Genomic DNA, 13793 nt, shown 5'->3' with positions numbered 1-13793 from the left:
GTTTTTAGAATATTATATTGGTATCGATTCTTGTATGTTGATACAAAGTTAAATTATATTGAATATTGTATGTGAGTATGCTGCTACCTCTGTTTAAAACATTTGTTATGTATTTATATATTGTATTGATATGTATATTTACCATATTGCAATGTACATTTCTACCTCTGATTAAAATACTTATATATTGTTTATGTAATGATATACATTGTTTACATTTGGAGGTCATTGTCCTCATTTTTTGCACAGTTGTTTATTTTCTTAGTCTTTAAGTTAGATAGGTATTGAGAATTATATATCAATAGTCATTTATGTTTGTCATATTTATATTTAGGCTAATCAGGTTCTTTAGATACATAGAGATTATATTTAGTATAGATAATATAATCTTCAACCTCTTCGAAGAGCTGTAGAAAATGGCCTTTAATCTAACTTAGAATTCCATGGTAGTGAGACATAATCAATCACTCCTGGCAACACCGCTCTACTCCCGAGAGAATGTTGAGCACCAAAGACACTCTACTTGGAGTTTGTCTTCTTCTTGGCAGAACTGGCTGGCCATTGGGCAAAGAAAAGCCCATACCTCAACCACTGACAGAGGTACAGAATATCCATAAATGGATAAAAACAGGATTGTCTTATCCTGCCAAGACAGGGTAAAAGACAGGGTAAGATCTAAAAGGTTTCTCGCCTTTGAAAATGGTGTGTCAGTTACGTTAGGTCTTAGCCAAAGTTGGTTGCCTCAACATTGCAAATGAGACTTTGGGTGATTGCACAGGTAGTCAGTTGTCTCTGTCATTTGTTGCACATTTTGGAAGTTTCTAGATTGTACTTCCTGTTTACTCAAGTACTATTACTTCCCTTCTCAGATCTTTGATGGAGTTGAAGATTAGAAAATTGTAGTTACCCTCCTCATGAGTTAGATAAACTCAATTTCAATACATTATTTAGACTCCTTGAAATAGAATGCTTAGTAAAACTTTTATGTTTCTTGCTTAATATTGTTTGTTGCTTATAATTTTATACTTGGTATCTATTTCTATTGTATATAGTTGTATTGGGTTTGGTTCGGTTTGTTGAGACAAAAGGGAGAGATGATGGGGAAGCTCAGCCAATCACATTTGGCTAGGGTGTGGGCGCTTGGGGAGACGGAAGAAGGACCTGGGCATCCAGGTGCCCGCCCCTTGTTTTGTATTCATTTGGCTGCGCGTGATTCTCGCTGTATCCTGGTCGTGTGAGTTTCTCTTGCTCCCAATTATTAAAATTATATTCCTTGTTTTTGAGCTGGTCTGGTTAATTCTGACTACCGGTCGACCACACCCTTCATTTACCTAGCTGAACTTGCTCTGTAGACCAGACTGACTTCAAATTCACAGAGATCCACCTGCAACTGCTTCCCTGATATTAAAGGCACCACTAAGTTCTAGATTATAGACATATGCTACTATACCTGCTTCATAATAAATTTCTCAGTTTACTACAGAATTTAATTTTTACATTCTTTGTAATTCCATGAAGTCCTGTATGTATTTGCAAAACATTTAAAGCTGTGCATGTCAGCACTTAGGTTGAAGGCAGGCAGATCTGAATTCAAGCTCAGTTGGTCTACATACTGAGTTCCAGGACAGCTACATAGAGAAACCCTGTTTTGGAAAACCAAAAAGAAAGGGGGGAAATGAAAGGAGAAGAAAACAGAAACATTTAAAAAATACCATTTTAGAGTTAGTGCTTTTGTAACTATCCTTGCACACCTTGCTATATTTTTATCCTTGTATGACCTTCATAATTTTTAAATTTTAAGTATTATAATTCCCATTCACCTTTTAAAAAACCTATATTTTTTGGTAGTCATCCTTCTTTCACCACAGATATAAAGCCCATGGCAAACATTTTCTAAGGATTTATTGTTCTGTACCTTTTATCTGAATAGAAACTGTGTGTGTCCTTTTGTCATTGGCTGTTTTTATTTAGCATGTTTTCTGGGTTCATTTCATGTTATAGTATCTATCAGAACTCAATTCTTTTTTGTGACTATATATGCCTTTATATAGCTGTTCCTCATCTGTTTGTTGATGAATATCTGAGTTTCTGTATTTTGGCTATTATGCATGGTGCTAATGTAAATACTGTGCATAAATTTTTATAAAGATGTGTGTTTTAATTTCTCAGAATATACTGGGTGGGTCATACAGTTTTTTTCTTTTTCCCTCGAGACAGGGTTTCTCTGTGATTTTGGAGCCTGTCCTGGAACTAGCTCTTGTAGACCAGGCTGGTCTCGAACTCACAGAGATCCACCTGCCTCTGCCTCCCGAGTGCTGGGATTAAAGGCGTGTGCCACCACCGCCCGGCTACAGTATGTTTTAAATGAGAGTGGGCACCATAGATTCATATATCTGAATGTTTGACCCCTAGTTGGTGGCTGTTTGTGAAGGATTAGGAGGTTTGTGATTGTCAGAAGTGTGTCTCTTGGGTTGGTTTTGGGGTTTCAGAAAACCTATGCCATTTCCACTCAGCTCTCTTCTGTCTTGTGTTTGTGAATCAGATACACGCCTGCCTGCTGCCGTGCTGCCATGTTGGCCATGGACTGTAGACTTGGAGCCCCAAATTAAACATTCTTTTATATGTTGCCTTGTCACTACACTAGAAAAGTAACCAGGAGAGAGGTTATAACAGCTGCATTGATATTTTGAAGTAATTGTTGCTTAGTTGTTTTCCAGAGTTGTGGTATCCTTTCACATTCTTACGAAACAGCTCTTGTAGTGAGTGTGACATAGTGTCTCATTGTGGTTTGATTTAATCTCCATAGTAGCTCATGAAATCTTCATATATTTAATTTAAACATGTCTACCTTTGTAAAATATGTATCAATGACATGTATTTCCTATTAATCAGGTAGACTGTTCACATGTCTAGATTTTATCATATAGAAGTTAAATTTTAGGACCTGTTTGGTTTTTGTCAAATGGACATTTTAACTACTATGAGAATTGTGAGATAATAAAGCTCTGAGGCACTATGTAGTTAGTTCAACTTTCTTTTAATGAAGTTTTTGTTAAATATTATGTTTTGTTTTGTTACAGTATTTTACTGGCCTTGAATGTGGACATAAGTTTTGTATGCAGTGCTGGAGTGAATATTTAACTACCAAAATAATGGAGGAAGGCATGGGGCAGGTAATGTGATTTTCACTTGTTTAGGTCGTTGGATAACTATAGCCAGGTTAAAAATCTTGGGATTAAACATTTTTCTAGATTAAAACAGGCTTAAGAAAAAAAAAAGACTTTCCATTTAACAGTCTAATCTAGATAATGTGGTTCCATCATTCATCAGCCCTGATAATCTCTGTCAGGTTCTCCCTGATAGAGAACTTTGTATTTTGCTTGTAACTTTTTTTTTTTTTTTTGGTGAAGAAAAAAAAACAAACAATTGCTTACAAGAATAGTTAACACTCAAAAATGTCTTTCCTGTAATACAAATGGAAAGGATTGAGATCCTACAAACTGAAAAGTATTATCAGAACCTAGCAAACTGCCTGGCGTCCTATAAATATTGTTCAATGAAGAAGTTTAAATTTTGATCTTTTCCAGACTATTTCATGTCCTGCTCATGGTTGTGATATCTTAGTGGATGACAACACAGTTATGTAAGTATTTACTTCAGGGTCTGCATGTTTCGTTTTATTGGTTAAGCCAATTATCTTTAATTGAGTACCTTCAAGAAAGTTATTTAAATTCTGAAGAGGCTTTATGTTCTACACTTATTCCTTTATAATACAAAAAGATACTTGCAATGTGCTTAAGAGTCACTCTTAATGATGAATTTGGAATTATGTGGTTGCTTAATTTAGTTAAATTTTAAAATTATATGATGTGATAATGAATGTGTTAATTGATGTTGTCTGGGAAAGAGGCTAAGACAGAGAATCAGGGAGAGAGCTGAAGGCTGGGAGTGCTGCTCAGTGAGTTGCCCAGCCTATATGAGCTCTGGGCTTTGATTTCCAGTACCTACTAAAAACAAAACAAAAATGGAAAATAATAAAAAGTAATGGAAATATGTGTGTTGATTTAAAAAGGGAGGATCACTAACAGATAAGACTCCTTGCAGGTACATAATGCCAGACAAAGAAAAGAGTTTTCACAAAGAAGAAACTCGGTGTCTAGTCAGCGTTTCTGTGGCTGTGAAGCCACACTGTGACCACAGCAACTCTTATAAAGGAAACATTTAGTTGGGGTGGCTTGCTTTTACAGTTCTGAGGTTTAGTCCATTATCATCATGGTGTGGGACATTGCAGAGTACAGACAGACATGGTGCTGTAGCTAGCTATAACTGAGATTTCTACATCCTGTAGGCAACAGGAAGTCAACTGACAGTCTAACCTAGGGAAGCTTGAGCAAAAGAGACCTCTAAGCCCACCCACACACTGACATACTTCCTCCAGCAAGGCTATCCTTCCCTACTTGAACACACCTCCTAATAGAGCTTATTGGGGGTCAGTTACATTCAAACTGCCACACTCAGCTTATGATGCAGCTGAGTCTGGCAGCCTTTGAGGATCTCCAACACTTAAACCCTACAGAAGACTGCCTTAAAGAAACAGAAGGCTGTGCCAGAACATTCTTTATTAGCCACTCACTGCACTGCCTGGGAATACAGTGGTGTCTGCTAAAATACTGCTTCTAATTTCAAAGGCACTGCAGCTGGAAGCTGTAAACCAATTGTTCTTGTACAGATATTCTGTTTGAATGGAAAACAGAAATTTAGAAAAAGAAGCTAGTGAATTTCTAGAACTAAGCTGCTTAGTTCCTGAGCCACGGTCCTTGTGTCCTCAAGTTATCATTCCAGGGTGCCAAGCAGATGGAGGTCTTAAGTGATCCATAAACAATTTGTATAATTAGTTTTAAGAAATTCCTTATACATAAAATTTATCTGTGGGGGGAGGGGGAAAGGAGTGGGAAATGGGAGGCGGGGAGGAGGCGGAAATTTTTTTCAATAAAAAAATTTATCTGTGATTAAAAAGTAATAAAACGACAGAAGTGTTTTTTTTTTAAACATTTATTTATTTATTTATTTATTTATTTATTTATTTATTTATTTATTTATTATGTATACAATATTCTGTCTGTGTGTATGCCTGCAGGCCAGAAGAGGGCACCAGATCTCATTACAGATGGTTGTGAGCCACCATGTGGTTGCTGGGAATTGAACTCAGGACCTTTGGAAGAGCAGGCAGTGCTCTTAACCGCTGAGTCATTTCTCCAGCCGCACAGCAGTGTGTTTTAATGAGTAATTTTAACTTATTAATGCTAAATTAACCCAACCAGCACAACCTTTTAAGCTCACCTATTCCGTTTAAAGGAAAATTTTTATTTTATGTGTGTGCGTGTAACACGCATCCCAGCATGCTGCTGCTTCCTCCTCCTCTTCCTCCACCACCACCACCATCATCATTATTATTTTTAGAGACTGGGTTTCTCTGTGTAGACCAGGCTGTTCTTGAACTCAGATCCACCCTCCTCTGTCTCATGAGTGCTGGGATTAAAGGTGAGTGCCGCCACCATCACCACCTGCTCCCATTCTGCCTTCTTAAAAACTTCAGTCTATTTTGGTTTATTTAGAACATATTTATTGCTCTTACTAGGTCTGTTTTAATCTTGCTTGTCTTAAGAGCTATTTCCTAATGTTTTCGGCTACCAAAATAAATCAGCTACCACTACTCTTCCACTTGTTTTTATCTTGTACCCTAGTACATCCTTATTCATTGTATTCTTTCTTCAGTGTGTTAGTTTCATCCTGCCATCCAGTGCACTGTATCTTTTCATTCATTCCAGAGATTACTGGACTTCCTTGTTATCACACCTACAGTGCCGTTTCCCCAACGTTCACAATGATAAGTGTCACATACATTGTACATGTATAATAAGTGTCACACAGGTACATGGTAGATGTAAGGCAGTATTAGAAGGAACATTATCCCTTCAGACTAGAAATAAAAGGAGTAAAAATGTGGGTAATATTGATGAAATAATAAATGTCAGGTTTTAAATATTGATGAGCTTTTCTCTTAGGCATTTTACGGTGGCTAGATCAAAGGGGGAGGGTTTAATTAGTGATGTGGATGGAAAGAGTTCAACAGTTTGTCATGGGTTTTTGTCACAGATACTAGTCAAGACTTCAGTAATATGATGTGTGTTTTAGAAATGCAACTTTGATGTAGTGGAGAATGCTTTAGAATGGGGAAATAACGAGTGATGAGATGTTTACCAGATTATTTATATTGTAGGTTAAAGGTTTAGGAGTCAGTAATTCAGTGGGAACAACAGAATTTAGAAACAAAGCAGATTGTGTGACATGAAAATTTGTATGGATTTTCAATTTGATGTATTAGGAACTTTTAAGGTTTGAAATCCATTAAACAGGTAAATAACAGTTAAGGTAACAAGAGAGGAAACCATTGCTTCTGGAGGAAGCGTAGGATGAAAAAAAGAAAAAGACTGAAGTTGTAGAGGCTTAAACTTTTAGTTGAAAGAAGTGTAGTAGTCATGCATGGTACACTCAAGAGGCTGAGGCCAGTTTATGCTACATAATGGAATGCAGTCTTCAGTTTGAAAAGAGAGCGCATAAGTTAGATGTAGTCAGACACTTAGACTTAAATGATGCTTTGAATGAAAAATAGAGAAACCAAAGGAGTAGAGAATGTTATCAAGCGGTCACTGATGATGTTACTTTTCCAGAATTATAAACAAGAATAACAGTGAAAACAGATCATTAGGTTTCCTTACTACAAAACAATTTTACTAGCATGACAGTAGATGTTAGATTGCAGTGAGTTATGAGTAAACGGTGGGGGAATTATGGTAGTTTAGGGAGATGAGCTGTCAGTTTTCGCCCAGTAGATTTCATACTGAACTAGATATTTGATCTCTAGATATTCTAGTCTCCTTATGTATTAGAACATCTTTTTTTTTTTTTTTTTTTTTTGGTTTTTCGAGACAGGGTTTCTCTGCGGTTTTGGAGCCTGTCCTGGAACTAGCTCTTGTAGACCAGGCTGGTCTCGAACTCACAGAGATCCGCCTGCCTCTGCCTCCCGAGTGCTGGGATTAAAGGCATGCGCCACCACCGCCCGGCTCATCTTTTTTTTTTTAAGATTTATTTATTTATTACGTATACAGTATTCTCAGTATTCTGTCTACAGGCCAGAAGAGGGCACCAGATCTCATTACAGATGGTTGTGAGCCACCATGTGGTTGCTGGGAATTGAACTCAGGACCTTTGGAAGAGCAGGCAGTGCTCTTAACCGCTGAGCCATCTCTCCAGCCCCCTAGAACATCTTTTTAATTAAAGAAATCAATTTAAGCCTGTTAATGTCATTGCTAGTTAGACTTAACAAGTTGTTCTTATCACTTAACAAGTTGTAAGCATTATCTTTCAGCATGTACACACTGAAACTAAATGTATTGGAAATTCAGGATCAGAGTTGGGGAACTCCTTCCTCTGAGCTTATTTTCATATCTGTTTTACATAATAGTAATTAAAGTACTATTTGGGCGAGGACTAGATAGAAAATGGGCAAATATCTAAGAAAACCATTGTGCCTTGTTTCCTTGAAATCTTGGGATCGTTAAGCAGATAATATTCCAGTTGTGGGGAGGTAACTGTTGTTATAGTGTCTGCTGTGCAAGCATGAGGACTTGAGTTTGATCTCTATGACCCACATTTGGAAAAAGGGAAAAAGTCAAGCATGGTTACATGTACTTGTAATCAATCCCAATGCACAAGAGGTCGTCTCAAATCCAAAATTAATGCCACCGGAGTAACAACACTTAAGGTTAACCTCTGACCTGCATGTATATAACATATATAATGCATACTCCCAAAAGAGTCAGCAAAAATGATACACCCATGGAATAAGCAAGCAGATTATAATAAAAATAATTTAAATTAATACAAAATTCATGTAAGTGTAAATCAAAATTTGATGCTCCAACTTAAAAGGTTTTTTGGTTGTTGTTTTTTTCCTTTTGTTGTTTTTAGTATTTTAGATTGGGTAAAGATGAAAGAATGTTGATAATATCTGAAGTTACAGGAATATAATACCAGAGGGAGAATAAACAAACTGTTAACAGTTTCTGTGAATTTGTTTGACAGTTTAAAAGTGCCTTTATTCTTTGGTCTTTATTTGCACTTAGATAGGTTATTACACTTTTTGTTGTTTGTTTTTGCCCCCTATTGTTTCTGATTACTTAGGTATTATTATTTTTCCCCCATAATTGGTGCTTTAACAATTTTGTCTTTGACTTAACAGACATTTGACTCCGATTTGTCTAGATTTGGTTCTGTTTTGTGTTTGTTTTGTGTACAGCTCTTTGAACTTTGCATTCAGAGGTTAATGTTTGTCTTAAAATTTGGGGACTTTTTGTTCCTTACTTATTTCATGGGGTGGGGGTGAGGCAGAGTAACACTGTATCCTTTAGCAGGCCTCAAATTCACAGAGATCCATAAGAGGACATTAGTTAGAGTTGCAGGTGGTTGTGAATCAACTACTAATGGATTCTGGGAACATAAGTTGGGTCCTCTGGAAGAGCAGCTGGTGCTCCTAGATGCTGAGTTTCCTCTAGCTTGTTTTGTTTATTAAGAGAAAATCCATGAACCCCAGGCTGACCGTTAAACTGAACTCCTCATGCTAGCTCTATCTTCCAAATGTTGGAATTACAGGTATCCGTATCACCGTGCTTAGCTAGCCCATTATTTCTTAAAACACCCCTCTCTCTGTGTGTATGTTTCTGTGTAGTGTGTGTTTGCGTGGGAATCTATATGGAAGCATATGTGTATATACTTGCATGAGTGTGAGTATGTGTGTGGAAGTTCAAGGCTGACAGTGGGGGATTTCCCCTGATTGATCTACACTTCATTCATTAGGACCTAGTTTCTTAGTTGAACCACTGTTTCTGCTAGCCTAGCTGGCTAGTTTGCTCCAGGGATCCCTGTCTCTGTTTTATTAGCATGGGAATTATAGGTGGGATACCTTTATATGGTGGGCATTAGGGCTCTGGACTTCAGTCTTCACATTGACATAGTAAGCCCCCACTGATACATCTATAGTAATAATAAAATATCACTTCTGTCCTTTCTTTGCCCCATAGTAACCCCATTACACCTATTGACATTTTATTTGCCACACATTTCTAGGAGGATCTTCTTGTTTTCATAATACCTTTTATTTCTATTTTTAAACACTCAAAACATTTTTGTTGACACATCTTTTGGTCAAGTTTTTTTTATTAACTTTTATTTTTATGTGTTCTCCGATTTAACCATCTTATATCTGTTGAGCCCTTTAGTCAGGGTTTTATTTTAGTTTTGCATTTTTTGGTGTTCAGGGCTGAGGAACTGAAATTATGCTTGTTAACTATATGATTTCTAGCTTAATAGTTTTCTATAGATTCTATTTATTGAGAGACTGCTGATTTTATTATTAAAAACAACATAATTTATTCTTAGGATCTAACTCAAACACCTGGGCTCTGACAGAGTTTTATTGATTGCTTTCTCCCAAATGTGGCTCACATTTTCTTCTTTTATTTTACCTACATAATCTTTAGTCGAAAACGGTACATTTGTTAGTAAACTATGTTGTTCTCCTGGCCTGATTTCATTCCTCCTTCTGTTCTTTCCTTTGGTTGTTTTTTTTTTTTTTGGGTCCCCCTCAAGTGATAGCGCTGCTCTGTTTTAAAATTCTCATTTTTAAAATCTGCCTTTCTATGGGTCATTCTTCATCCATAAATAAAAATTCTGTTAAAACGTTTAGACTATAAGTCATCTAGTCTGATGGATCACCTTGAGGTATAGATTAGGAATACATTTAAAGAGTAGCCATATCTCAGTTTTGAGCTTTAACTATTTGTTGAGTTGCTGTTTCTTTTTAGAGCAATTAGAATGTGTTCACTAGTCACTTATTGGAAGTACACAAATTTTATTTCCATCTCCTAGTCTTAAATATGGGGCTTTTATATACTAATATGTGCCAACATCTCTGTTTGTATTCATAGCTCCTACCTTGTCTCCCTTCCTCTATCCCCAGACATCACCTCCTTTGCCACCAAATTCATTATTATCAAAGAAAGGTTATCATTACATGTTAAGGGTGTTCCTGGATTAATAACCTTGGTGGTATTCTTGATTTGCTCTTCTCCTGTATCCACTCTTGTACCAAATTCATTTCATTTCCAGCATGACCCGGGCCATCTTTACTCTGGTTGAAATTTGTTGTTGAACAGATTTCTTCATAGTTTCATCACCTTCCAGTAATATTTCTCAAGTGCCTTCTGCTGTTTATTTTGCTGTTCATCTTATCAGCTCTTACATTTTCTGTTACAACTATACAGGGACTTGGTCTCTTAAAAGTATTGTGCATTTTATTTGCATTTGGTTTTTACTTTATTTTCTACTGTCTCCTGCTTCTGTCATGTTTTTCACTCTTTCTGAAGTATTCTTTAATTTTTCTAGTTCATTCATCCTTTTGAGTCATTATTCAGGACTATGTTTGTATTTTAATTTTGTCAACACCCTATACGTTTCTAAACTAGCCCTCTATTTTACTTACTGTTTTTTTTTTACTTTACCTCTATTTTACTTTCTTATTGCCTATACTTTATCGCTGCACAACCCAAAGTTATACTGCTTATACTGACTGAATCTGTTATTTTCATACCCTGAACGTCTTCATTTTTTGGAGTCTAAGTACTTTTTTAGACTGTTAAATCACCCCCCCCCCTTCATCATCTAGGGGACTAAATATCGTGCCTCCTGCATTCTAATAGTAGTATTATTAGTACTAGTAATAGTAATAACAGCATTCTACTACTACTAAGCTCTTTCCTACTCCATCTCTCAGATTTCTTGTGTAAACATTGGCCTCATCTAGAGTTTTGTAGGATGATATACTTCGAGAACATTTTCTTTGTCCCAAGATTTTTCCTTGCTGCTTTCATGAAATAAGTAAAAATTATTTGTCTAAACTATATATCATTTATTACATATGATCAAATAAATTTGTTTTTATTCATTATATCAGTTTATTGTGCCATTTACTTGCTTGAGGTCTCCTTTTGATTGTCTATAGCTTCCCTACTAATCTTAGGATAAAGAAAAGCATATATTTCTATATTATGAAGTCTTTCAAGATGTTCAAGTAGTATCTCATCTTTTGTGGCTGACCTTGAACTCAAAATTCTGGTCAGCCTCCTCTGTGAAGACATTATAGGTGTATGCCACCATGTTCAACTGTTTAATTTCAAAACTAATGAATTGTAATAGTGTTTTTTCTAATTGTGATGGATCTGATTTCACACGATGTGGCGTGTACCTAAAGTAATAGTAATAATTTTATTATTATTTTCATGTCTGGATTTAGAAGCAGACAGATTCATTCCTATTCATTTTTAGGTGAATTATGTCTGTTGCTTTCATAAGATCTACTGAAGACTGTGGGCATAGCTTGCTATTATTGTCTGTGTTTAACAAGTTCTTGGGTTTGATCCCAGCATCTTTCTTTTTTTTTCCTAATGGTTCACAGACTCATTGACTATGATTCTGTTCTAATTTTCTATTTGTATGAAAGACAAAAATGTTATTTTTTTTTTTTTTAGTTAAGCACAGTTTCATCAATTTTAAGCAATGGTTCTTAACGCCTTTTTATTTAATATGAGGTAGTTGCAGCCTTTATACTGTCCTTTACCTTTATTTCTCCACCTTCTAACATATCAAGTGCATAATTACTATACATTACTAACTTTATGGTTTTTTTCTGTTCTGTCATTAATTCTTTTTATTTTTTTGCTAGTGGATTGATTCTTAACTAGGAACAAATTATTTTTGTCTTTCTTGAATATCATTTAAGTGGAATTATGTAGCATGTATTTTTTTGTAAGTTATTATCATTGTGTTCACGCATATATGAATTGAGGTGGGTGATAACACACATGTACCACTGAGCATAAGTGAAAGTCAGAGGACTACATTTTTAAAAAATATTTACTATGTATACAATATTTTGTCTGTGTGTATGCCTCCAGACCAGAAGAGGGCACCAGACCTCATTATAGATGGTTGTGAGCTACCATGTGGTTGCCGGGAATTGAACTCAGGACCTTTGGAAGAGCAGGCAATGCTCTTAACCTCTGAGCCATCTCTCCAGCCTCCAGAGGACTACTTTTGAGAGTGGTGCTTTCCTTTCATTTTTGGTCCCAGGGGTCATCAGGCTTGCTCTGCTGAGCTAGCCTGCCAGTATTCTTTTGTGTATGCGTATATTCTTCATGGGCATCGTGTCTTTGTATTTGTCTGTATTATTATTGTATAGTGTTTGATTCTTTAGATAATAGAGATTTGAAGTTTGTGGGTGGTTTGTTTTGGCCAGTGTAAACTTTAAAGAATACTTTTCTATGTCTTTAAGCAGACATGTACACTGATTTTCTTGGGTTATGTTGGGACTAAAATAGTTTAGTAGATCTTGCCAAATTATTTTCTAAAGTAGTTGTGCATATATTCCTCACTAAATAGTAGATCCTGCCAAATTATTTTCTAAAATAATTGTGCATATATTCCTCACTAAATATGAGATTCTTGGTGGCAGTGTGGGCACATCTCATTGTAGTTTTTTTTTTTTTATTTGAAGTTTTCTGGTAGATAATAAAAGCATTTTTCTACATTTATTTTCAGTTTAGGTAACTTCGTATTTTTTTTTTTTTTTTTTTGCTGCATTTATTTTACTGTGCATGCATACCATGGCACACTTGTGGAGGTGAGACAACAACTTGTGGAAGTTGGCTCTTTTCTTACATATAGGCCCTGGAGGTCAAACTCAGGTCAGCCTTGATAGCTTGCCTTTACCCACTTAGTCATCTCTCTAGCACTAGATAGTCCTTTTAATTAAGTGCTCACTGAAATTATTTCTCCATTCTTAAATTTGGTCTATCAGTAACTTTTTGTGTATTTTATACCCCTCTCCCCACGTATCTTACCCTTTGCCTGTGAGAGGCGATTTATTTATTTATTTATTTTTTAAATTATTTATTATGTATACAATGTTCTGTTTGCGTGTATGCCTGCAGGCCAGAAGAGGGCACCAGACCTCATTACATATGGTTGTGAGCCACTGTGTGGTTGCTGGGAATTGAACTCAGGACCTTTGGAAGAGCAGGCAATGTTCTTAACCGCTGAACCATCTCTCCAGCCCCAGAGGTGATTTATTTTGATGAGGAAAAATTCTCATTATGTCTTCAGAAGTTTAGGTAATATGTGGTTTAAAAGAGTTGCTTTTTTCACAGTAAAACAGAATGAGTGCCCTTTTATTTCTGTGCAGAGAAACAGATAATATTGATTTTGATATTCTGAGTAGGAAGTTTATCAGGAAAATGTTGAAATAAGAGCGGCGGCGGGGCTACGTCCCCAACACCCCGGCCGCTTGGCTAGCTCATGCCCGAAATAACAACACACAAACTGTATTCATTTAAGAACTGCTTGGCCCATGAACTCTAGCCCTTACAGGCTAATTCTCGCACCTGGACTAGCCCATTTCTAGTAATGTGTGTAAGCACCCCAAGGTGCGCTTACCGGTAAGATTCTAGCCTCCGTCCACGCTGTCCGGGATCAGAGCAGAGTCTGACCTCACTTCCTCTTCCTCCCAGCATCCTATTCTGTTTATTCCACCCACCTATGTTCTAAGCTATGAGGCCAAGCAGTTGGTTTATTACTTAACCAATGAAATCAACAGATTGATATATGACACTCCCACATCA

General features: G+C 36.4%; 1 protein-coding gene across 2 annotated transcripts in view; it reads left to right on the top strand.

The window, feature by feature from the left end:
• Positions 1-13793, top strand: part of Arih1 (ariadne RBR E3 ubiquitin protein ligase 1) — a 107903-nt gene that overhangs the window by 61928 nt on the left and 32182 nt on the right. For both annotated transcript variants that reach the window (XM_050151840.1, XM_050151839.1), the window contains exons 4-5: positions 3081-3173; positions 3588-3643. In XM_050151840.1, the coding sequence (XP_050007797.1) occupies positions 3081-3173; positions 3588-3643 (149 nt within the window). The remainder of the gene's footprint in view (positions 1-3080; positions 3174-3587; positions 3644-13793) is intronic.

Source organism: Alexandromys fortis, unplaced genomic scaffold, assembly GCF_014885135.2.
Source record: "Alexandromys fortis isolate MF-2015 unplaced genomic scaffold, M_Fortis_MF-2015_v1.1 scaffold_70, whole genome shotgun sequence".
Classification (NCBI taxonomy): Eukaryota; Metazoa; Chordata; class Mammalia; order Rodentia; family Cricetidae; genus Alexandromys; species Alexandromys fortis.
The sequence above is the reverse complement of the archived record's forward strand: the minus strand, read 5'-3'. Positions and strand labels throughout refer to the sequence as shown.